Source organism: Euleptes europaea, chromosome 11 (assembly GCF_029931775.1).
Source record: "Euleptes europaea isolate rEulEur1 chromosome 11, rEulEur1.hap1, whole genome shotgun sequence".
NCBI classification, from domain to species: Eukaryota; Metazoa; Chordata; class Lepidosauria; order Squamata; family Sphaerodactylidae; genus Euleptes; species Euleptes europaea.
Genome location: NC_079322.1, coordinates 54,381,212 through 54,404,790, shown reverse-complemented (window position 1 = coordinate 54,404,790; position 23,579 = coordinate 54,381,212). Strand labels below are relative to the sequence as shown.

Below are 23,579 nucleotides of genomic sequence, written 5' to 3'. Positions count from 1 at the left end.
ATCTGTTAATGTGTGAAATCCAAAGCTAATCTGCATGGCTATTGTGGACTGTAGTCTGGAGGTTTTCAGGACAGGAAGCCAAGCCTTATTCATTCTTAAACTCTCTTCTTTTCTGTTAAAGTTGTGCTGATGTTTATGAATTTCAATGGCTTCTGTGTGCAATCTGACAAAATAGTTGGTAGAACGGTCCAGTCTTTCAGCATCTTGGAATAAGACCCTGTGTCCTGTTTGGGTCAGTCCGTGATTCAGCCACTGCTGATTTCTCAGGTTGGCCCAGTCTGCAGTCTCTTTCATGTTCTCATTTCTGGGCTGCAGCCTCCCTTTTGCTTGATGGTGGAGCCAAGGGATAGAAAAGCGTGAACAACTTCAATTTCCTCATTGTCAACCTGAAGGTTGTGTACCGATCTTGGATTTTAAACTATGAAGATTGTTGCATGTTGTTTTTTTCGTTGAGGTGTATTTCATTGAATAAACTGATTTAAAAAACCAACAATAAAAAAAATCTAGTAAGCCTGTCAGGAGTATCACATCCGGCCACCCCCTGGGGGGGGGATCTTTCGAGAGCGGCCACACCTCCTGACCTTACCCCGCCGAGCACCACCAACCATCCCTTCCCTCCATAAAGCAGGCCACGCTCCGTGACGGGCCGCGTCGAAGGACGCCCGTCCCCTTCCCCAGCGGCCCCTTCAACCCCGGCGTTTCGTACAGCGCCTCCTCTCCACAAGGCTGCTCGATGCCTCGCGCTCCCCCGGCTTGGAGAGCTGAGGGGAAGTTCCTCCCGAGGCTCTCCCCGCCCCCCTTCTGCCCGCTTACCAGAGCGAGTCCCCCCTCCCCCTCCGGCAGGCCCCTCTCAGGCGCGCGGGGCCGTGGGCCGAGGCCCCTCCTCGGTGGGAGGCGCCGCCGCCGCTCAGTGCGAGGAAGGCCCCAGCAGCCGGTCGGCCAAAGGCGGGAAAGCGCGGGCGGCGATGGCCGGGAGGCGGGCAGGCTGAGCACGGCCGGCCGCGCCGGGCTCCATGAGCCCCCTGATGGCGGGGTGAGGCGGCGGCGGCGGGTGGGCTCGCGCGCGCGCGGCGGGAACGCGCGTTTCAAACGCCAACCGTCCCTCTGCGGGCGGCGGGTACGGGGAAGCGGCGCTGGACACCAGGCGCGGCCCCCCGGGGGAGGACCGGGCGGGGGGGGGAAAGCATAGGTGAGTGAAATTTGTGGGGGGGGGGCAGAACTGGGTCGGTGGGCCACGATGGAGGAGCGGGAGGCCGGCGGTGTTTCGCTCGCGCCCCCTCTCCCAGCAACCCTTTAAAGAGTTCTTGTGTGTGTTTAAAGTCGCTTTCTGCAAACTTTCTGAAGAAGGGAGCCTGTGGCTCACGAAAGCTCATGCCCTGCCAGAAAATATTTTCCTTAGTCTTTAAGGTGCTACTGGGCTCTTGCCCTTTTCTACTACTGCAGACAGACTAACACAGCGTTACCCACTGAATTTTTCTGCAAACTGTTTCCTTTGCAGGCGGTAACCGTCGCAGGGAGGTGGGGAAGAGAAAAATGTGACTTCCCGAGAAAATGAAACCAAGTGGTTTGAAAAGCAGCAGCAGAGGACAATTTCCCTGTGAGTGTCTGGGTTTTATTTCTTTCAGATGGAAATAGGCAAATGTTTTTCCTGAGAAGCTTGGGGGGTGGGGGAGGAACTCCCCTTTTGCACTGGTTCGGTTTTTATTTTTGTTTCCTGCTTCTGGGGATTGCTCAGCCAAATGCAAAAGCTGCCGTGGGGCGCTTTTGTGAGCAGCCTGCCAGCAAAGAGCCCGTTTGTTTTCATTCAGAAGCTCAAAGGTGTGATTTGTTTTTTTGTTCAAGCAGTAAATAAACAGATAATTGTATAAAGCAGGTCTAAATGTTACACACAGCTTATTCTGCATAGACATAATATGTGTTGATATGGCTACACCTAGAATATAAATACAGCCATGTGGAGCAGCTGGTTGCAATTAAGACTTTTAAAAATGTAGTTGCTGGAGGAACTTGATGAAGCAGGAGTTGCTTTTTTGGGAAATTAAAACTTCTGTTCTTTTGCCTTCTTCCCACTTTCATTGTTAACTTGTCGGCTTCGCCACTGCCCTAGGCTGTATTACCATTTAGTCCAAAATTTAAAAACAGAGCATGTATTATTTGCTTATAAACATTTTAATAATTTGGACCTGCATAACAGTTATAGTTAAATAATACTGCTGCAGTCATCTTGCTTGTAGGCTTCCTAGAGGCACCTGGTTGGTCACTGTGTGAACAGACTGCTTGACTTGGTGGGCCTTGGTGTGATCCAGCCTGGCTTTTCTTATGTTCTAAATAAAACGAGTCCTGCTCATGCGTTTACGATCTGATTTAGTTCATCAGATTCTTTCAGTATATTTTAATACTAGTGTCAGTTTGAGACTGCATGCCGTCCCAAAAATGTGGGGCAAAGTTTAGTTCTCAAGTAATAAACATCCCAAGAGAATCATTGTGGATTATTCAGAAAGTAGTATTGTTTACTAAATTAGCAGGTAGTGTTTAGGAGCTTCACAGATCTTATTATTTACATGCCAAGGGAGGTGGTGAGCTCTCCCTCACTGGCGGTCTTCTAGCAGCAGTTGAATGAACACTTGTCAGGGATGCTTTAGCCTGATCCTGCATTGAACAGGGGTTTGGACTAGATGGTCTATATGTGTGTGTGTAAAGTGCCGTCAAGTTGCAGCCGACTTATGGCGACCCCTTTTGGGGTTTTCATGGCAAGAGACTAACAGAGGTGGTTTGCCAGTGCCTTCCTCCGCACAGCAACCTTAGTATTCCTTGGTGGTCTCCCATCCAAATACTAACCAGGGCCGACCCTGCTTAGCTTCTGAGATCTGATGAGATCAGGCTAGCCTGGGCTATCCAGATCAATATAGCCTCTTCCAATTCTATGATTCTATGCATTTGAGAGAGGGGGCATGCATAAGCAAGATGGCTAATTAGATGCGAATCTACTGAATTTGCTTTTTGTCTGTATGCCTGGGAATAGCCATATATTTTAAGTGGTTAAAATGCTGGACTAGGATCTGAGACCTGGGTTTGAATCTCCATTCTGCCATGGAAGTTTGTGGGATGACGTTGAACTTCTCAGCCTCACCTACCTCACCGTGAGATACTATGTATATATGAACATGGAATTGCATATTTTTGTGATTCCAACTGAGGTGGTCATTATTTATTTACATTATTTATAGTCCACCTTTCTCACGGACTCAGGGCAGATTACACATAGTCGGTACAATCAACAAAATGGAACATTCAATAACCAATGAATTTGGATTTTAGAAGTCTGGAACCACCAGAAAAAACTGAAACTTAGCATAAGTGTTAACATAACACATTAAGTGGCACAGAAATTCCAGAATAGGCTCCTACTTACAATAAGCTATACACAGCAGTATAGACCACAGTTTGTCACTTATCCAAGTAAGTTGAACCATTTTGTACAGTGCAACCCTATTACCTGCGTAGAAAAGCCCTCTTGTTCAGTTTTGCATAGTTTGTGGAAGGCCAGGAGAGTGGGAGCCTTCCTGACCTCTTTGGGCAGTGGGCAAGCAATGGAGAATGCACATGTACAGGCAGTTGTTGACATTGCATAAGGAATGTAAAACAGCAGGCATGCAAGCCTGAGACCTTCTGATGTACTTACACATGTGTATGAGAAAAAGAGCCTCAATATATCCAGTTTTTTCAAAAAATGGCTTTGTGCTCCTCAACAAAAGGCATTTACTTTGGTTAGCATACATATATGCAAATAGACTTCAGTCCTGATTACAGTTTCTTTTTTTGATTATAGGTGATATGCAAGGAAGAACAGACAGAAGTAAACCTCCCTTGAAAACTGTGAAGAAAGATTCCACAAAATCAGATAAATTAAAATGCAAACCACTTATTGGGAAGGTGTTTTATCTTGATATTCCATCCAATGTCCTCTCTGAGAAAATAGCGAACGATCTTAAGGAACTGGGAGGTGTAAGTCCATATGTACATTTTTAAAAAATGAAGAATACTATGAACTCTGAGAAAGTAGATTGTTCTATTAAGCCAAAGCATGTACAGTAAAGATTTTAAATTTTCTGTTCATTAAGAAATCCACTGCAAAAGTGAAAGGATCCAGGTTAAACAATATTTCATTGTGTCATCTGAATTGGTCCAGTTTTCCAGTGGTTTCCTGAATGAATAGAAAATTTTAAATCTTTATTCTACTGTATATGCTAAAGCCGGGATCCAAGTCTTTGGATGTACAGTGCACTAATAGATGCTTTCCTAAATTCCGTTCCCAGCTGGAACAGTTATTTTCTCTTGGAGTAGCCTGCTAGGTGGCTATCAGAGGGGAGCCTTCAAAGTCAGGCTGGATTCCTAAATGTTTTCCAAGCAGCCTTTTGGATCCAGTCCATAAAATTAAAATTTAACATTTGCATTGTTTGTTTTTGTATCAGAAGGTTAACGGTCTCATGAACTCGTAGATAAGGCAGTGATGTAAATAATGATCAGCAGATAATGAAATATGAATAGGGAAAATCAATGAATATAAAAATAAATTATTGTTGTGAGGTACCATGTATATTGCGACGGTGTTAATTCTTAAAGCTCTTTTTTATTTTACTAAGTTTTTAAATATTTCTTACTTACTTCGTAATACCCCTATGAGGTACAGACTGCTTTATTCACAGTTACATTGAGCTTTGTAGCTGAGCAAGAATATGACATTTTATAGCAACTTCAATTATTACATGGAATCTGGTGCTGGGAACTTCTAGATTTATTCTTCTCATAAACATTCAAGAGAATGTACAAGCAACTCTTTCTTTCTTTGCATCTGATTCTTTATGTTGTGTGAAGCAGACCTAAACCAGCACTGTGTATCAGTGTGCCACATGGACAACAAATGTAGTCAATGTGTTATGTGGGTAGGCTATAATGTGGACAAATGCTGTTATGTATACTGAAAGATTTGTTGGGATTGAGTAGTAAAGAACTAAGCTAAAGCCAGCAGTGTGATCCAATTTAATGGTAAAGAGAATGGTAAAAGTCCAGATATTTAGCATACTTTTTTTGAAAAATAATTGGATAGCATATTGTTTGGACAGAATTTTGTGTGAGACTTTCTGAGTTTTTTAAACTAGGAAGTATGGTCGTCTTGGGGAAAGAAAAATGGCAATCAGTTCCCCTCAAGGAACTGATCTGGAGCTCTAGGTGGAAGCCAGTAGAAGAATGAATATGGTGCCTTGAACCTTTTTAATGGTGCCGTGGACCTTTTTAATGGTGCCGTGGACCTACTTATGCCTGTTCTAATGTTTACCAGGCAGTACTCAGATAATTGGGGGGTTCTTTTGGGAAGTGTGCAGCCTTGCTGAAATACGTGTCTGAATGGTGGTGTCTGGGAAGCAAGAGGATATACTTTTTTTCAACTCCTCTCTGGTGTGAAACAACAAGTTCCAGCATAGACACAATCCTCGCCGCTTCTCAGAATTTTCCGGCTTTTCCATTGGAAAAATAAAGCAGCTCCTGAGACTTTTTCATACTATACCTTTCAAATGATTGAAATGCTTTTTAAAATAAGGGTTTTCTCAGTCAAATAGAAATTCCCCATTCCCCCCCCCCATTGCAGTATATTTTGAGTGAAGAACAGAAACCTTGCTTTGAGAAGTATTTCACTCATTCTCAAAGAGAAATTATTTCGTAGGAGTTTCTTTTTACTGCTCCACATTCTCCATTGGGGAAAAATACCTCAGGGAAAAAAATCTCCTCCCCCCCCCCTCGCTTTGGTTTTTCCCAGGCCCTCACATCTCTAGTCTCCCTTGAGGATGTGTCATTCATGAACAGCCCAAACACATTTTACTTTCACATTGACCCACCTAGTGAGAGACCCATGTCAGAATTCACCCCTATGTATTCACTCATAGTCCAAAGCCATGTGAGGATGTTCTTTTGTGTGTGTGGAGGGGAGACTGTTGCTTGTAAAACTGATATCAAATGCTTTCTTATAGCCACATTGCTTTATATAAAATAGTATAGAGATCTTCTAAAACAGTGCTTTCCCTCTTGTTTAGAGAGTAGAAGGATTCTTTGGCAAAGATATCAACTATTTGATCTCTAACAAAAAGGAAGCAAAATTTGCTCAGACTCTTGGACAAGTATCTCCAGTTCCAAGCCCAGAATCTATATATAATGGAGGAAACAGTTCCCCTCATCCAAGCAGCAGAAGAGACAAGAATGATGGAAGTTCATTTAAGATGGTGGACACAGTAAGTCCTGTTCCCTCTCCTGAAGATTTTAAAATAAATGTTACAAATCTTTTCATTTTCTTTCTCAAGTCTAACCGGGCATTTTATAAATGGTGGTTAATATTGTCTTTAGCAAAGCATCACTGCAAACTGATGCAAAGAATCACTAGGATGTGGTCCTTCCAACCCAAAATGCACTTGTCCTTATTAGTGGTAGAAATGCCCTCAAGTTGCAGCTGATTTGTGACAACTTTGTAGGTTTTTCAAAGCAGGATAGGAAGGAGGTGGTTTGTCATTACCTGCCTCTGCATAGTGACCTTGGACTTCTTTGGTTTTCTCCCATCCAAGTACTAAACGGAGCTGACCCTGCTTGGTTTCTGAGATCTGATGAGATCGGGTTTGCCTGGGCCATCAAGGTCAGGTTACATCCTGACTGTTCATTAATTCAAACGATGTTTAATTAGTAGAAGTTATTTGCTAGCAAAAGTTATCTCTTATGTAATTATATGTAAGTAGCATATGTATATGTAAAATCTGTAATATATGTATTTCATATTTCTTTTTGAATGCAGGTGCTCATGAGCAGAGGAAAATCCTTAGTTGAAAAAGCAATCAAAGAACAGGTATATATCATTTAATAGTTTTACTTCCACACTTTCTTCTCCCCTTGGGTACTCAATGACTTAAGTGACAATGATTCTCAGCCCCATGCTTAGACAAGTAGCCAACAGATTCATATATGCATCTAGAATTTTTTCTTACTTAGACTAGAATAGAATCATAGAGTTGGAAGGGACCACCAGGGTCATCTAGTCCAACCCCCTGCACAATGCAGGAAACCCACAACCACTTCTTTTTTGTCACTTCATTTCTCACTGTTTGCCTTTTACCCATGTATCCCTCTTATCACCTTTGTATTTCCCATCTTCGTTAAGTGTTTCCTTCCTACCCTCCTTCCCCATCCCATCTTATCTTAATTTTCTTAGTTTTTTCATGTCCTATATAAAAAGTAAGAAAACCTGTTTGATAAAAATAATTTTGAAAAGAAAGTGGTGCAAAAGAAAAGAAAAAGGAAATGGATTTTGGCCCTTGTTTTGCCTATCTACTATTTGTCATTGTGGAGGGGAAGTGGTAGTGGGCATAGTGCAGATATTTGATGGCTGCTACATTTGCACCTGCTGAAATACCATGACTACTAAAAATAGTACATGACTTTACAAAAGCCTTGCTAACGATAATCAGGTCTGTGTCTGATAAGAGCTTGTGTTAGAAATCACCTGGGAATACTATATACCGTATATACTCGGGTATAAGCCGACCCGAGTATAAGCCCACCCCCCAAATTTGAGGCCAGAAAAGGGAATTTCTTATTGACCCGCGTATAAGCCAAAGGTCAATAAGAAATTCCCTTTACCAGTAATGCTGCACTCTAAAATGGCGGCCGCGCCAGGCGCAGATGAGTTTAAATGACAGCCGCGCCTCTCCAGCGGAGCCCGCTGGAGAGGCGCGGCTGTCCTTTAAACTCATTTGCGCCTCCCGGCCGGGAGGCACAGATGAGTTTAAATGACAGCCCGCCTCCCTTCAGCGGGCTCCCCTGAAGGGGGGCGGGCTATCATTTAAACTCATCTGCGCCTCCCGGCCGGGAGGCACAGATGAGTTTAAATGACAGCCCGCCTCCCTTCAGTGGGCTCCCCTGAAGGGGGGCGGGCTGTCATTTAAACTCATCTGTGCCTCCCGGCCGGGAGGCGCAGATGAGTTTAAATGACAGCCCGCCTCCCTTCAGGGGAGCCCGCTGAAGGGAGGCGGGCTGCCCTTTAAACTGATCTGAGCCTCCCAGCTGGGAGGCGCAGATCAGTTTAAAGGGCAGCCCGTGCCTTTCAGCGGGCTTCCCTGAAGGGGGGCCCGAATTGGCCGAATTTATTCGCGAACTCCCGAACTCGCTGAATTCGGCCCCCCCGGTTGCCCGCCAGATTTGAGTTCGGATCCGTCTGAACTGAAAATCACTGAATCGGGAAATTCGATTGATTTTCAGTTCGGACCGGACCGAATTGACAGCCCTAGCAGGGACAATCTCGCCTCTGCCCCGGGTCGCCCTCCCGCCGGCCTCCCGGGCCCTCTAGACCCACCCCGACCCCAGTGCCATCCAAGGGGGGGAGGGGGAAGAGCCCCTGAACCCCCTACTCACTGGGAGAGGCGGCAAATTGGCGCTCTAAAATGGCGGCTGCGGGAGGAAGAGGCCCGGAGGAGGCCCGTGGATCAGCTGGAGGCCTGCAGATCAGCTGTAGAGCGAGAGGACCAGCCCGGGTCAGCTGGCCGGCGGGAGCACGCTGGGGGGGTGGGGGGAATTAGCTGGCCAGCGGGAGCGCGCTGGGGGGTGGGGGGGAATCAGCTGGTCAGCGGGAGCGCGATTCAGGCGGCTCCGAAGGAGAAACTGCCCAATTACCGTATTGACCCGTGTATAAGCCGAGTTGGGATTTTTCAGCCTTTTTGGGGGGCTGAAAAACTCGGCTTATACACGAGTATATACGGTACATTGCCTTGAATTCCATGATGGAATAAGTTTGGATATAGATGTTAAGAATAACGAACACCTGTCTTTCAGGAATTAATCCCTTCAGGTAGTATACTATCCAATGCCTTGAGCTGGGGAGTGAAAATACTTCATGTTGATGGCAAGTATTTTCTTTTTCCGTTTGTAAACTACAAAACTCATTTTCATTTTGTCACTAATCTTCTTTTAGAAGAAGCTAGATACAATGTTTTATAACCTTTTCCTTTTTAAATAGATATTAAGAACTATATTGATCAAAAGAAAAAAGATTTATGTCTGATCAAGAAATCCAGCTCAGAAGTCAAAGATGTGGTAAGTAGACACCAGTGTGTAGTCATAAAACAGTGGCAGAAAGCAATGAATTAGGGATGTTGGCTAGAGGAACAACCCCCTCTCCTGGAGTTTGTTGCTAATGCATTCGGTTGGATTTCTCATTAAAACATCTAACCGACAAAGAAAGAAGTCTTTCTCAATCAGAGAAAGTCTTAGCATAAGGGAGTATTTGGATTCAACTCATTGTATCGTGACTTTACCTTTGAACAGGTAAACCAAGCTTGCAGAGAACATTTACCAAGCTGCAATATCTTGCCTTCCCATTGCTGAAGAGCCATTGTGGGGTAGTGGTTAAGAGTATCAGACTAGTATCTGAGAGACCTGGGTTCAACCCCCCACTTGTGCCATGGAAGCTTGCTGGGTAACCTTGGGCCAGTCACTCTGTCAGCCTGACCTACATCATAGGGTTGTTGTGAGGATTAATTGGAGGAGAGGATAATGACTAAGCTCCTTTGGGTCCCCACTGGGGAGAAAGGCAGGGTGTAAATGAATTAATAAATAAAATGCTGGTGCTTTCCCACAGCCCTGTCACTGTCTGACTTCCACCTTTTTGTGAGGCCTTGTGAATGGGGTGGTGTGCAAATGACACTTTCAATCCCTTAATTAAATCTGTATGAATCATTTTAAGTAAGAGTACATTTCTCAGGTCCTCATAATTGCTTAGAAGGGTTGTTACCATTCTGTAACTCTCATCTTAATTTTGCTCCTCTTTCTTATGAATTCAGCTGTAAAATTTGATACAATTTGAGGTTCAGCAAATAAAAATGCTCACTCCAGTCTTTCTCTTAATTAGGAAAAAAAGTCTTCAGTGCAGAAAACCAAGAGTAAGTATTGGAGAAACTATGTTATCTTTTTCATTCAATAACAAAAGAAAAACATTATTAGGTTTTTCTTAACGCGAGAGCTAATATACAAAATAAGATAATTGCTTGTAATGTCCAGTGTTGAAAACAACATGTATATACTTAGTTTATGCGTGATCTACGTTGAAAACCGGTTGAATTTGTATCTGAGTGAATATTATGCAAGGGTGAGAGGGATAAACTGTGTTGCCAACGTTGTCTCTGATAGAGGCTGTGAGTCTGGTGGCTCCTATTGGTCAAAGTATTGTGTGTTCACAGTCTTCAATTCATTTGAACAGGTATACTGAAAAGTCCTTTTCTGAAAGTAGAGGACAGAACACGGTAAGTGCTTTTTATCAGCAGGATTATTATACATTCGCTAGTATATTAGAAGCTTTAAGTGGCAATCTATTATTAAGTCACACTAAGAATTAAATATGTTTCTATTATTAGTTAAGAATTAAATATGCTTGTACTAGAAAGAAGATAAAATAGATAATAGAATGGGGAGAATGGAAACTGAAGTACATCGTATCATACATAGTGGGGTCGTTGGATGGTAATATGTCATCCAGTTTATCAGTAGGATTGCTCTAGATATTTTGGGCAGCTGTTTGACCAGTTGGTTGGTCTCAAATGTTGTATTGTAGTTGAGTTATGTTGAAGAAACATGTCTTTGCATCCATATACAAAGGACAGAGTTTCCCAACGCTTTCTGGTGGAAGGAGGACAAGTAGAAGATGGGGAAGGAAAAGTTGGAGGGCAGAGTTGCTTTTTGACTTTCTCTCAGAACAAACAGCTGGAAATATAAATGTTCCACCAACCTGGATCACAGGAATGACACACAAAAGGCCAAAAAAGAATAATGTGGAGGCAGTCTACTGTATGTTGTAATTGCAGCTTCCCACACTCCTGGGTGAATGGCATAGGCTTGTATGGGGTCTGAACTCTCTAAAGCGGAATGTAGAGTTGGCATAGAGAGAGAATAACATATCAAATGGCTGTAGCAGAATAATATATTCATGTCAAATAACTAATATTGCGAAGGGAGAAGGTAGGAAGATCAAATTGATTTTATTGTAACCACTTTGAGCAGTGAGGAAAAGTGGTATAGAAATATGGCTCATGACTTTTTAAAATGCTAATGAGTGTATCTATGCTCAGTAGCATGGAGATAACTGTTTATTTTCCCTTCTAATCTAGTAACTACAGACCATTTTACTTGCAACTCTCCAGCTTTCCAGTTATCAACTATTCTAATCCAAAACCCTACAGTCCATTTGATGTTGAAAAGAAGAATGTTAATGGCCAGAAGCAAATTCAGATGAGGCAAAGGTAATTGCAGGGGACTGGGATAAAAATAGTGGAGCACAATGGCAAAATCTGAAAAATTGTTAGAAAGGATGGAAGCAGGCCTGGATTTTTTTACAAAAAACACTTGGTATATAACTTGGACATTACAGTGGCAAGCAAAAAGTAAACAAGCCACTTTTTTTTGCTGCATACTACTCTGAAATGAAAATTCATTTTTGTTTCAGAGCAGGTGGAAGGCTTACACGAGGTACAGGCACAAGGTAAAATATGTCCACAGGATGATACTAATTTGGGAGGGGTAGCAAATATGGTAGAAGACAGAGCCAGATGCAGGATGATCTTGACAGGCTGGAGAAATGGGCTAGAACTAATAAAATGCACTTCAACAAAGACAAATGTAAAGTTCTGCATTTAGGTAGGAAAAATCCAATGCATAATTATAGGATGGGGGAGACTTGTTTGAGCAGTAGTGTGTGTGGAAAGGATCTTGGGGTCTTAGTAGACCAAACACTGAACATGAGTCAGCAGTGTGATGCTGTAACTAAAAAGGCAAACGCAGTCTTGGGCTGCATCAACAGAAGTCCAGATCATTCGAAGTGATGGTATCGCTTTACTCCGCTCTGGTTAGACCTCAGCTAGAGTACTGTGTTCAGTTCTGAGCACCACAATTTAAGAACGATGTAGACAAGCTGGAACGTGTCCAGGGAAGGGCAACAAAGATGGTGAGGGGTCTGGAGACCAAGTCCTATGAGGAAAGGTTGAAGGAGCTGGGTATGTTTTGCCTGAAGAGGAGAAGACTGAGAAGGGATGTGATAACCATGTTCAAGTACTTGAAGGGCTGTCATATAGAGGAGGGTGCCGAGTTGTTTTCTGTTGCTCAAGAAGGTCGGACCAGAACCAACGGGTTGAAATTAAATCAAAAGAGTTTCCGTCTAGACATTAGGAAGAATTTTCTAACAGTTAGAGCTGTTCCTCAGTGGAACAGGCTTCCTTGGGAGGTGGTAAGCTCTCCTTCCCTGGAGATTTTAAGAAGAGGTTAGATGGCCATCTGTCAGCAATGCTGATTCTGTGACCTTAGGCAGATGATGAGAGGGAGGGCATGTTGGCCATCTTCTGGTCACTAGAGGTGTGGAGGGGGGAGTTAGTTGTGAATTTCCTGCATTGTGCAGGGGGTTGGACTTGATGGCCCCGGTGGTCCCTTCCAACTCTATGATTCTATGAAAGGAGTCTGGTGGCTGAAAACAAGTAATAGAAAGAACAAGAAGTTCAAGAGAGGATGATACTTTGAAGGAAGGATGCAGAGTATGCCCTGAGTTGAAAAAACTGGGGGAAAACCTGGGAAGATACAGATGCCTGAAGGGGAAAATAGGAAAAAGGGTTACAAAGAGTTGAAGAAAAAGGGAGGTGGAAGGCTAAAAAGTTCACTCAGGCTAGATTCAGAAAGGGGATAGTGTACTGTTCTGTGATTCTGGGGACAAGGACGTCTGTAGGAGTGAGGAGGATACAAAGGAGCTGAATTTCAAATATTGACTTGAGTCAGCAGGTCTTCAACATATTCTGTAACTGTCAATCTGGTGGCACTTTGCCAATCATATTCGTCCCAGACCTCAGCTTTTGAGTAGCTATATGATATCAGGCAATCAGAGTGTAATTGAACATCCTGTCCAATAACACTTTCTGGAAAATTACATTGGTATAGATCCTTTCCCCACTCTAATGCAGTTTTTAATGGAACACTTCTTGCAGAATTGGGCTTCCCCAATCCAGCATTTGGTCGTCTTCCAATAAGTGAACCCTTCAGTGGTACTTACTGTTACTTCAGAGTTTGGGTATTTTAGTAATCCCAGGAAGCGAATGAGAATGCTCAAGCTTTTTTTACAGTATTTATGTACTTTTTGGGGGAAACAGAATTTAATGGCCCCTCTGTCAAGTATCCTCAATAAATCTGGAAGTTGAAACATAAGCTCCCAAATGGTTCATTTCACCACATATAAAATATCTCACTATTTTCTTACGCTGCTTGAAACAATTTCACTGCTTGTATATTCCTCATAGGATTATTTACTTTTGAGATCACATTTGCTTTCCTAGTCTTTAGGGGAGAGGGGAAGTTGCAGAAGTAAAGCTAGCTCTGTGTACGATAGATTCTGTATTTCACATTCCAGAACTCATTGTTCAGTTTCTCTACAAATCCAGCCTATTTCCACAACAGCTTGTTGCCTGCTTTTTATTCCAGTGGAAAGAAGTTGCTGTAACCACTGAGGGAAAGCAAGGTTCTAATCCCTGTGAAATTATCTGATTATCAGTATGATACAGAATCTTAAATGAGATCCCTACAAACATTTAGCTGCTAGGTGGTATGTTTATAACAGCTTGTGGACATACTATATGGAACATCATACATGGCTCTCATGTGGAAAATATTAATGCCACATTCAATGAGGGTTTCCTTTTATACAGTAATTTGTACAAATCAATCCTATACAATGTGATGAAAAGCAATAGGGAAGGAATTTTAGCTTGAATGAGAGTTGGTTTTATAGCCTTGGAGTTCATGCTGTCCCTTTTGTCATGGTGAATTTACTGCTTACACAGGTGCGTGCGTGTATATGTGTGACATTGAAACTACTAGTTTTGAAATGTGTTCTGTATCCTGCTAACTTCAGAGGTTTTAAATACAAACACAAGGATTCTCATACAGAACCAGGATTACTACATGTGGACTTTACCACTTCAAAACTAAATGTGTGAACTGATCCTTTGTCTAGCAACTATTATTTTTAGCAGCATTTCTAGATATAACCTAATTAAGAGGGCCAGATTTTTCTAACTTCCCATGTAACTATTGGGTTTCAACCAAAAAAAGCTGACCTATTGTGAGACTAGTGCTAGTCTAGAAAGTTCTTTATTTTCTGGTGAGTTTTCCATGTGTGGAATTTTCTCAGTGCGTCTTCTCACCTTGCCACATAGATCATTAGGTATGTGAGGTGAGTATCTGCCTGGGATCTGAATGTTCTAGGAGGTATCTGTTACTCGCATGGAAACTATATAATGCTAAATATCTATGTGTCAAGCTGCACAAAACTCTGGAGTTAGTAAAGTGGTCTTTCTATGGAAGGCCTAAGCAACTTACAGTGCAATCCTAGGAAGAGTTACAGCCTTCTGAGCCTATTAACTTCAGTGTACTGGGCACTGTTAGTCACCACGATACCTACATGATAGATAAAAATGGAATGGATGAGGGCCCTCGTAAACCGAAGCTGTTTCCAGTCAAGGCTTTTGGCTGATTACACCAGTTATGGGTGTTCCTTGAAAAGCTTGACTCAGTCTGGCTGTGCTCTAATTACATCCAGGTTAGATTTCTGTAATGTGCTTTACACAGGGGCTACATTTGAAAACTATCACGAAACTTCAGATGGTCCAAAATGTGGCTGCCAGACTGCTGGTGGGTGGGATACTGGGGTTGTATCTCCCTGATGCTGAAAGATCTGCACTGGCTACTCATTTTTATGAGCATAGTTCAAAGTGCTGATTGTAATGTTTTAAAGCCCTAAATGGCTTGAGGTCAGGGTACTTGAAGGGCCATTTCACTCTTCCTGCCAATTAAGACCCTCCTCACAATCCCTGCTCTCTGTGCACCCACCTTCAGACTTGAGGCAGGTAGCAACCAAAGACAGAGCTTTTTCAGCAGTGACACCATGCCTATGGAATGCTCTTCACTGTGAGGCTTGCATGGATCCTGTGCTACTCCCCAGCCGGCTCTGTGCGCCCCAGCCGCCTCCCAGCTGGCCGTCGGGGCGGGGAACGCCATCTCCGCCGTCTCGACGCGCACTCGCCCAGCCGGCATTCACTCCATAAGACGCACAGACATTTCCCCTCACTTTTGAGGAGGAAAAAAGTGCATCTTATGGAGTGAAAAATACGGTATATTATCTCCAAAATGTCCTATTGTCTGAGGATTGCAGCTTCCTTAATCCATCTCATGTTGAGCCTTCCTCTTTTCCTTCAACTTTTCAAAGCATTATTGTCTTTTCCAGTGGGTTCATAATGTGACCAAAGTATAATAGCCTCAGTTTAATCATTTTAGCTTCTAGAGAGAGTTCAGGCTTGATATGGTCCAGAACACACTTATTTGTCTTTTTGGCAGTCCATAGTATCTATAAAACTCTTCTCCAACACCACATTTCAAATGAATCAACGTTCTTCATTCTCAAATTGCACACTCATACATAGTAATGAGGAATACTATGGGATGAATTAACTTGTTCATGGTCACCAGTGACACATCTTACACTTAAAGATCTTTTCTGGCTCCTTCATAGCTGCCCTTTCCAGTCTCCTTCTGATTTATTGACTGTTGTCTCTCTTTTGGTTGATGATGGAGCTAAGGAATAGAAAATCTTTAATAATTTCAGTTTCTTCTTTGTCAACCTTAAAGTTGTGTAATTCTGCAGAAGTCATTGTTTTTGCCTTCTTGAGCCAGTGTGGTGTAGCACACTGATCTGTAGTACCAGGTTCGATTCCCCACTCGTCCACATGAAGCCTTGGGCCAGTCACAGGTCTCTCAGCCCCACCTACCTGTTGTGCGGAGGGTGCCTGTTGTGCGGAGGGGAAGGGAATGTGATTGTAAACTGCTTTGAAACTTCTTCAGGTAGAGAAAAGTGGGGCATAAAACCTATTCTTCTTCATCATCCTCAAATGTAATCCTGCTTTGGCATTTTCTGCTTTAACCTTAATCGGGACATTTCAAGTCTTCACTGTTTTCTGCCAGTAATGTGGTATCTTTGGCCTATCTGAAATTGTTAATGTTTCATTTACATTTAATTGCTACCGTTTTTTTTGTGGTGGCTTATTATTTATCTTGATTATTTTGGTACTTTGAAGCTGAGTATATTACGCTAGCCTGTTTCCCCAGTAGGTCAGTGATGTTATATGATTAAACAAAGTGAATTATTGAGACATGTTTGCAAACAGGTAGATGGGTCCTTGGCAACCATATTATGGAATGTAGAATAAGAGGGCTTTTCTTTCCCTTTTGACTAGAACTCCAGCAAACAATGACAAAGAAGAGACCTTTCCAGCTCAGCTTCCTGCAAAACACAAGAAGAGAAAAGGATATTGTGAATGTTGTTTGAAAAAGTATGATGATCTTCAAACTGTAAGTCTACCTTTCCTAAGTAACTGTCTTATTTATGTGGTATGAATATGCCTAAATTCTAACATTTTTAGGCATTTGTCCACAGGTCTTTACATCATTCTTTGCTCTTAAAGAAAAAAGTTCAACATTTTGTTTTGTAGATGTTTGATTCCTTGTCAGAAGAAGGTTAAATAGATGTAAAGTTGTAACTTTGCCAGTTCTGCAATGTAATGTAGATGATAACTTGGATGAAATAGTACAAGCTCTCTTGCACAGAGAACCATCTTTTAAAATAATCCTAACGAAAATGTATTTATTTATAATTGTATTTATTAAGTAAATACACATCCACAATGAAGTTAACATGTTTTAGATGCCAGCACTCCTGTCAGCCTTTCAGCAAACTTTGTTAGGGGGTGTGGGGAGAAACTGCTATCTTAGGGTAAGTTACAGACTTTTACCAGTAAGGCAAACACATGAAGCAATGACACAGCTTAGAAACGTTTGCCCATGTCAGTTGGAGGATGTTTCTGTTACGTAGGATTTACGTAGAGATCTTAACAGGGTTGGGCATGACCTGACTATGCAGTAGTGTCTTAACAAATGGATCAATGTCTATATATCTTTTGAAAGGCATTCTACCTTCTAGGCTGTGAATGGTCTGCAGACTGGCTATTGAGGCCCTTGCTATTGTTATTAGAAATATGAGAGAGATTAAGGGTGTGCAGTTTGACTTTAATTTATCATATAAGTTAGCTGAACTGTTTGAAGTACTACATATTTAATATAAAGCATCACCTATTAAATATCTATGTATCTGGATCCCCCAAGATATTAAGTACATGGGCAGCTTATAAACATGTTAAAAAGCAGTCTGAGATTCTTGGGGAGTTATGCTTTTGGTTATCTCTTCCAATTTCATGGTTAGACAGAACAGCTGTCATAAGAATGGTTTTGTTACCAAAAATCTTTATCTTTATGTGAAGATTGACACTTTAAGTCAGCGGTAACAAATTATTTTAAATTTTATGTCATGGAAAGCCTCTTAACACAGCTGCAAATATTATATATAAAGATACTTCTCAAGGAGGCCTAGGAATTCCAAATATTAAACTACATTATAAGGCATCAAGGTTAATTTTGTTGAAGGAACAGCTTGCTCTAGGGAGGATTCTCTAGCTGTCTCAAATTAAAATGTGAAATTATTGAATTGCTATGGTTTGAACAAAGGACTTTTAGTTGTCATGTTCCTTTTATTAGTGAAGAGATGGCATATATTAGAAAGATAAGTAAATCCTGATAGGGCTGGCTCCTATGAGTCTTCCCTTAAAGGCTCACGAAAGCTCATACCCTACCAGAAAATATTTTTGTTACTCTTTAAGGTGCTACTGGACTCTTGCCCTTTTCTACTACTGCGGACAGACTAACACGGCTACCCACTGTGAATTATCTTAAAGGCCAAAACAACACTGGAAAGGGCCTTGCCCTTTCCTCTGCCTTTTTCTGATAGAAACCAAGGCTGAACACTGGCAATACTGTGTGGTTGCCTAGAATCAGCCACAGAGGATGTTAGTTTCTTAGATATAGGTGCTGCTTATGGTTCCCCCCCCCTCACTTTTTTTTTTTTTTTTAAGATTTCAGTTTTCTGCAAACCTGGGACTTCTTCAAGTTTGTAGAAAGATCTGTCTTGCCTGTTCATATGAGGCTTCAGTCTCTGGATTTAAGTATCCACAGATTTGGCATGTTGAGTATTAGATATATTGATAAATTCTTGTATGAATACTATCAATACATTGTTTTTTCTCTGTTAATTTTAGCATCTTGAAAGTGAACAACACCAAACCTTTTCACAGAGTTCTCACTATCAAGTTGTGGATGACATTATATCCCAGTTTGCTTGTGACTTTGTAGAGTTAAGAGAAAATACACCAAAAACGAAAAGGTAAATAAAATCCGATGTATGTAATCTTGCAGTCAAATAATTTTGAAAATTTCAAAACAAACTGTCTTGAAAACATTTGGTATTTGAAACAGTTGATTAGTCCTTTGATTTTAGTCCAAAATTATACTTACAATTCAATCATCAGAGGGCAAACAGCAGAGACGTGCACTTCAAATGAAAATTTTTGCATTTAGTTTTGTTTCAGATAGGACATTATTGTTTTCCTAAAATATTGGAAATATTGACATCATTTCAGGTGTCTTTTTTTGGGTTCAGGCATATCTGTTATCAGTAGACTTAGCATCCAACTCTAAACGCCGGGTCTCATTCTATTGTTTACAATGGTGGTGAACCAGGCCTTTCATCTCAGAGAGAGAATTTTTGGGAATCCTGAAATTGTGAGTGTACCTTTCTTCATTTCAGGGTACTTCCAAAATGAAACAGGGAATTTCGGGCATTGTTTCAGATTAGAAATATCCAAATGCACAGCCCTAGCAAACATTTTTAAAAGATCGGTTGGGGGGGGGGCGGCGGCTCAGTATTTCCAGCATTTAACCACAATGCTAATAGCTGCTGCTGCTACTACCACCGCCTCACTTCTTGTTAAAATGGGATGGTTAACATCAGTATTCATATATACACCTGTTCTTTGGGATTGATTTATTTTAGGGAACTTTTAGCTGTTTCTGCAGCTTGAATATTTTCTCATGGTTCCACTTAGAATGGTAGAACAACAGGTACCTGAAAATATGCAGTCTTGTTTCTTCTGGATTATATTTAAGAATATAACTATATTTAACAGACTAAAGCATCCTTGCTGGTAATCATTGTCACTTGTCCTTTCTCTTCTGCTGCCCATTCTTTCACCTGCACCCCCCAACCTTACCTTCTCTTTCCTTCCACTACCTTACTTCTACTTAAAAGGTTTTTTCCCCATTGGTTTTGGCTTCATACTGCTTCAGTTTATCCCCCTTATTTCCACACACATTTTTGTGAGTTTAGTTTTTGCTTCGTTTTAGTTTGTTTGTTTTTCTGTTCTCTCTCCCCCCCCCCCCCCCGGTTCTTTTGAAACCATTTTTCCCCAGTGTTTTCTGGAAGCTGATTTTGAGTCAGCTCTTTCCTTGCGTGTAAAGTGTCTGTCACTGGCCACCAAGACTAGATTAATTCATGCCATTGTATTCCCTATTACTATGTATGGGTGTGAAAGCTGGACAGTGAAGAAAGCTGATAGGAATAAAATAGATTCCTTTGAAATGGGGTGTTGGAGGAGAGTGTTACGGATTCCGTGGACTGCCAAAAAAAACAAATCAGTGGGTTATAGATCAAATCAAGCCTGAACTGACCCTAGAAGCTAAAATGACTAAATTGAGGCTATCGTATTTTGGTCACGTCATGAGATGACAAGAGTCACTGGAAAAGACAGTCATGCTAGGAAAGGTTGAAGGCAACAGGAAAAGAGGAAGACCCAACAAGAGATGGATTGATTCCATCAAGGAAGCCACAGCCCTAACTTGCAAGATCTGAGCAAGGCTGTCAAAGACAGGGCATTTTGGATGATATTGTTTCATAGGGTTGCTGTGAGTCGGAAGCGACTTGACGGCACTTAACATACACACACACACACACACAGATGCACAGCCTTCAATTTGCAAGATCTGAGCAAGGCTGTCAAAGATAGGACATTTTGGAGGACTTTCATTCATAGGGTCGCCATGAGTCGGAAGCGACTTGACGGCACTTAACACACACTTAAAGTGTCTGTCGGGGTTTTTTGTCCCACTCACCTCCAGCCCACTTTTCAATTATTGGACTGTTGTCATGATCAAACCAATTCCTCTCCTACCCCCCCACCCCCGGAAGACATGTGGTTTCAGTTTTGATTTTTTTAAAGGCCCTAAAATATCGATATATTGATATAGTATTATAATAGTCTAAGCAGGTTCTATGAATTCTCAGCTTTCATTTTAAAAAAAGTCTCTAGAGCCCTCCCTCGTGGAGATATAAGGGAATAGGCATAGCTTCTAGGGCAGGTGCTAGAGACTTCCTTTTTATTTTAAACAAAAGCTGGGGATTCAGAGAGCCTGGCTAAGCTATCATTACAACACTATATTGATATCTTATGGATGTTTAAAGAAAAGGGAGGGTGCTGTGACACCACCGATGATGACACTAATGACAACAGCACCCGCCCTTGAAACTCTTGATCATTTAAGGCAACTGTGAAAATGCAGAGAGAGCGCACACATGCAGAAGAACAGTGCACAGATGGATTCCAGTGATTGTAGATTGACTGCCAAGAAAACCAGGAATAAGTCGAGCGTGTGGAAAAGCCCAGAATTGGAAGGCTAACATCAATATCCATGTATACACCTACCTTTTCTGAGCATCTTGCTGTGCTTTCTCTTGAGTTGTGAATGCAGCCATCTCAGCACTGCCCTTATTAAACGTAAGGCAGTTCTTGGCCCAGTTTGATTTCTCCCTCTGCTTGGGTGTGCACATCTAATATTTTGTTACTTGGCTGTTCGGTAGGGCTAATGATGTTTTGCCTCAAACAGCTTAGTGGTAAACAAAGGTCTGGACAAAAGAAGTAATCTGTTTACACCTGATCTGTGCTTCTTATGAACAGTTCTATTTTTTTCTGTTGTGTTTGAAGATTTGGTTTGAATGTTTACTTTGTAACTTTCTTACTATTAGGAGGAAATGTAGTGTTGGACAATTTGCTCCCCTTATTGGAACAAGCACAGATGAACTGAAAGAAAGACTGAAGAGACAAGACATCCCATTGAGATGGTATTCAAGGAAAAACATTAATATGCACATAGTGAAAGAAGATTCTCAGCGCACACAAATATATCCTAAATCTCCACACAAAAACTCTCCTACCTCTGAACCTGCCTGTTCTGTCAATTTCTGCCACACCAAGTGTTCTTTAGAAGTAGCAAGAAAACTCAATGGGAATACTGAAGGTAGTAAAAAGCCAAATTTTTCAAATTTATCAGATGTTGCTTTATCTGCAAACTTGGTCCAGCTGCCTATCCGGAAAGAAAGCAAAGTGTGCACGAGAACCTTGCCTGAAATTTATGAACATTGTGAGTCTCTGTCAAGACAGAGTTTACAAAGTTTTCCGTCAAACCCACTACAGTCTCGGATCCAAAAATCTCAGTTTAGCGAGAGGAACAATCCAGCAAACCCAAAGCGAAAGATGAACAATACAGTTCGTCTGCCAACAAAATGTTTGAAGAAGATAAATTCAACAGTTGACAAAGATCTTGCCATCCTTGGTGAGGAGAGTAACTTTCCAAGAGAACTTTCAGTCCTTCTGGAGACAGAACCCTTTCCACGTAGTCCTGCTGCAGACAAGGAACCCAGTGAGTTGACGGACAATAGCTCACCTAACATCAAACTTAATAGAAAAGTCAAAAATTCCATTGGAAGAAATAAAGCAAATCAGAAACAAAGTACAGAGTCATACTTAAAGCGAACCGATGAACCGTCCATTCCAAAAGAAACAAGAAATGTTCAGACCTCATCAACACAAGCGCTGTTAGAATTATTTCAAACCAGTGATGCAAATTCAGATTTTGGGGGGTTTTCAAGTATGACAGAGAACAAAGAGTCAAGTCTGATAAAAGATTCTTGGAAAGACCAGCATACAGATGCTCTGTGGTCTTTGTTTTCTACTTCTGCCTCCTCATCACCATTTATTGGATTTTAATGCTGCTTTATTTACAACCGTGAGTTTTGAATAAACAGGCAAAATGAAAAATTGTATTTGAAAACTTTGTTTTGGTAATAAACTATATAGTGATTATTCTTGTATTAAGCCCTTATGTGCATATTATTCCAAGTGTTTGTATGTATATAAAAAGGCTGGGGGAAAGAAGAGAGGAAATGTACCTTTTAAAAGATACTGTACATCTGAACTAGGCATGAGAAATTTTGCTATCGTATGATTGGTTGCTTGATTTGGCATATTTGAGGGACAGAAGGGGTAACATAATTATAAAGGAGGTAGCTAAAATTTACCAGAGTTTCCAGAAAAACGCACTGATAAAGGATTGACTATTTAGGAGACAAGAAAGAGCTCTCCTTGCAAGCTTTTCCTACAGTGGTGGGACTTCTTGAGTAATTGGGATAGATTTATTGACTGTATTCTGTTGCAGGGGATTCTTAGCCGACACAAGAAAGCATCTTGGTCTTCTAGTCTCATTCGACTCTCACTTTTTCAGAGAGAGTATTGGAAATATAACCTTGCCACACTATAAAACATCCAGTTCTTCTGGAGCAAACACCACATTCTCATTAATTTTTAAGATGAGTATTAAACAGAGTATTCGTTTGTAGTCTTCTCATAAACTGCAATTATTTAAAATCTTAAGAAAAAAATCCTATGATTCACCTGATTAAGGACTTTTTCAAAATGTAGCTGATGTTGGAAGAATCTTGTAACGGGAGATACTAGACGAATATTTCATTCCTATCTTCTGGGAGCTTGTTTAGGATGAATGCTCAGGACTCTGTCTTTTAATGCTTGGAGAATCTTTCATGAATTTATATAGGCTGAAGATTTCAAAACAGTCCTAGATAATGGGATTCAAACTAATCAGTTAAAACATAATATTTATATGGTGCCAACAGCTAGGTGTGGTACATCAAGCTACTCATTAGGCACAGTTGCTAGCCATAATTTTACACAGATACAACATGAGAAATGGGGGAAAGGAAAACATGGGATATAAGCCTGTGAGCTGAAAAAAGTGGGATGGAGATGGGAAAAGGAGAACTTAAGTTAGCAAATGTATAAATGATTCTTTGAAAGTAATTTAGATATGAAATGGTATCGTTATCAGGATTCATGAAGGAGAGTAAGAGTGCGATAAATAAAAGTCAAGAGGGGAGGAGTGTAAGAATGCAGTCTTACTCAGAATAACTCCTTTCTAAGCCCATACTTGGTCTAGAAGTTAAGCCCAATGTAATTCCTTCAATGGATGTAGAAGGGTATAACTCTGTAGGGGTTGCACTATCATTTGACTGAAAAGCATGTGGAAGACCATGAAGATGGAGAAAAAGGGAGATGTGGCCAGGCTGGTAGATAAGAGCAACCATCCGGACGGATGAATTAATAATACAACAAAGAGGCTGATGGTGCGGTGCAACACAGGCAGGATGGTGCTGCTGCAGTCAAGACGACTTGTGGCTT

At 41.5% G+C, this 23,579-nt stretch overlaps 1 protein-coding gene across 1 annotated transcript; it reads left to right on the top strand.

The window, feature by feature from the left end:
• Positions 1–1,501: 1,501 nt before the first annotated feature.
• DBF4 (DBF4 zinc finger) lies at positions 1,502–22,195 on the top strand. Its single transcript, XM_056857411.1, has 12 exons — positions 1,502–1,597; positions 3,830–4,005; positions 6,087–6,281; positions 6,833–6,883; positions 8,863–8,932; positions 9,047–9,123; positions 9,938–9,968; positions 10,286–10,328; positions 11,190–11,321; positions 16,344–16,458; positions 18,255–18,379; positions 21,074–22,195. Exons 1-12 carry the CDS (start codon positions 1,552–1,554, stop codon positions 22,092–22,094), a joined length of 2,082 nt encoding a protein of 693 aa, XP_056713389.1. The 5' UTR covers positions 1,502–1,551; the 3' UTR covers positions 22,095–22,195.
• Positions 22,196–23,579: the final 1,384 nt, after the last annotated feature.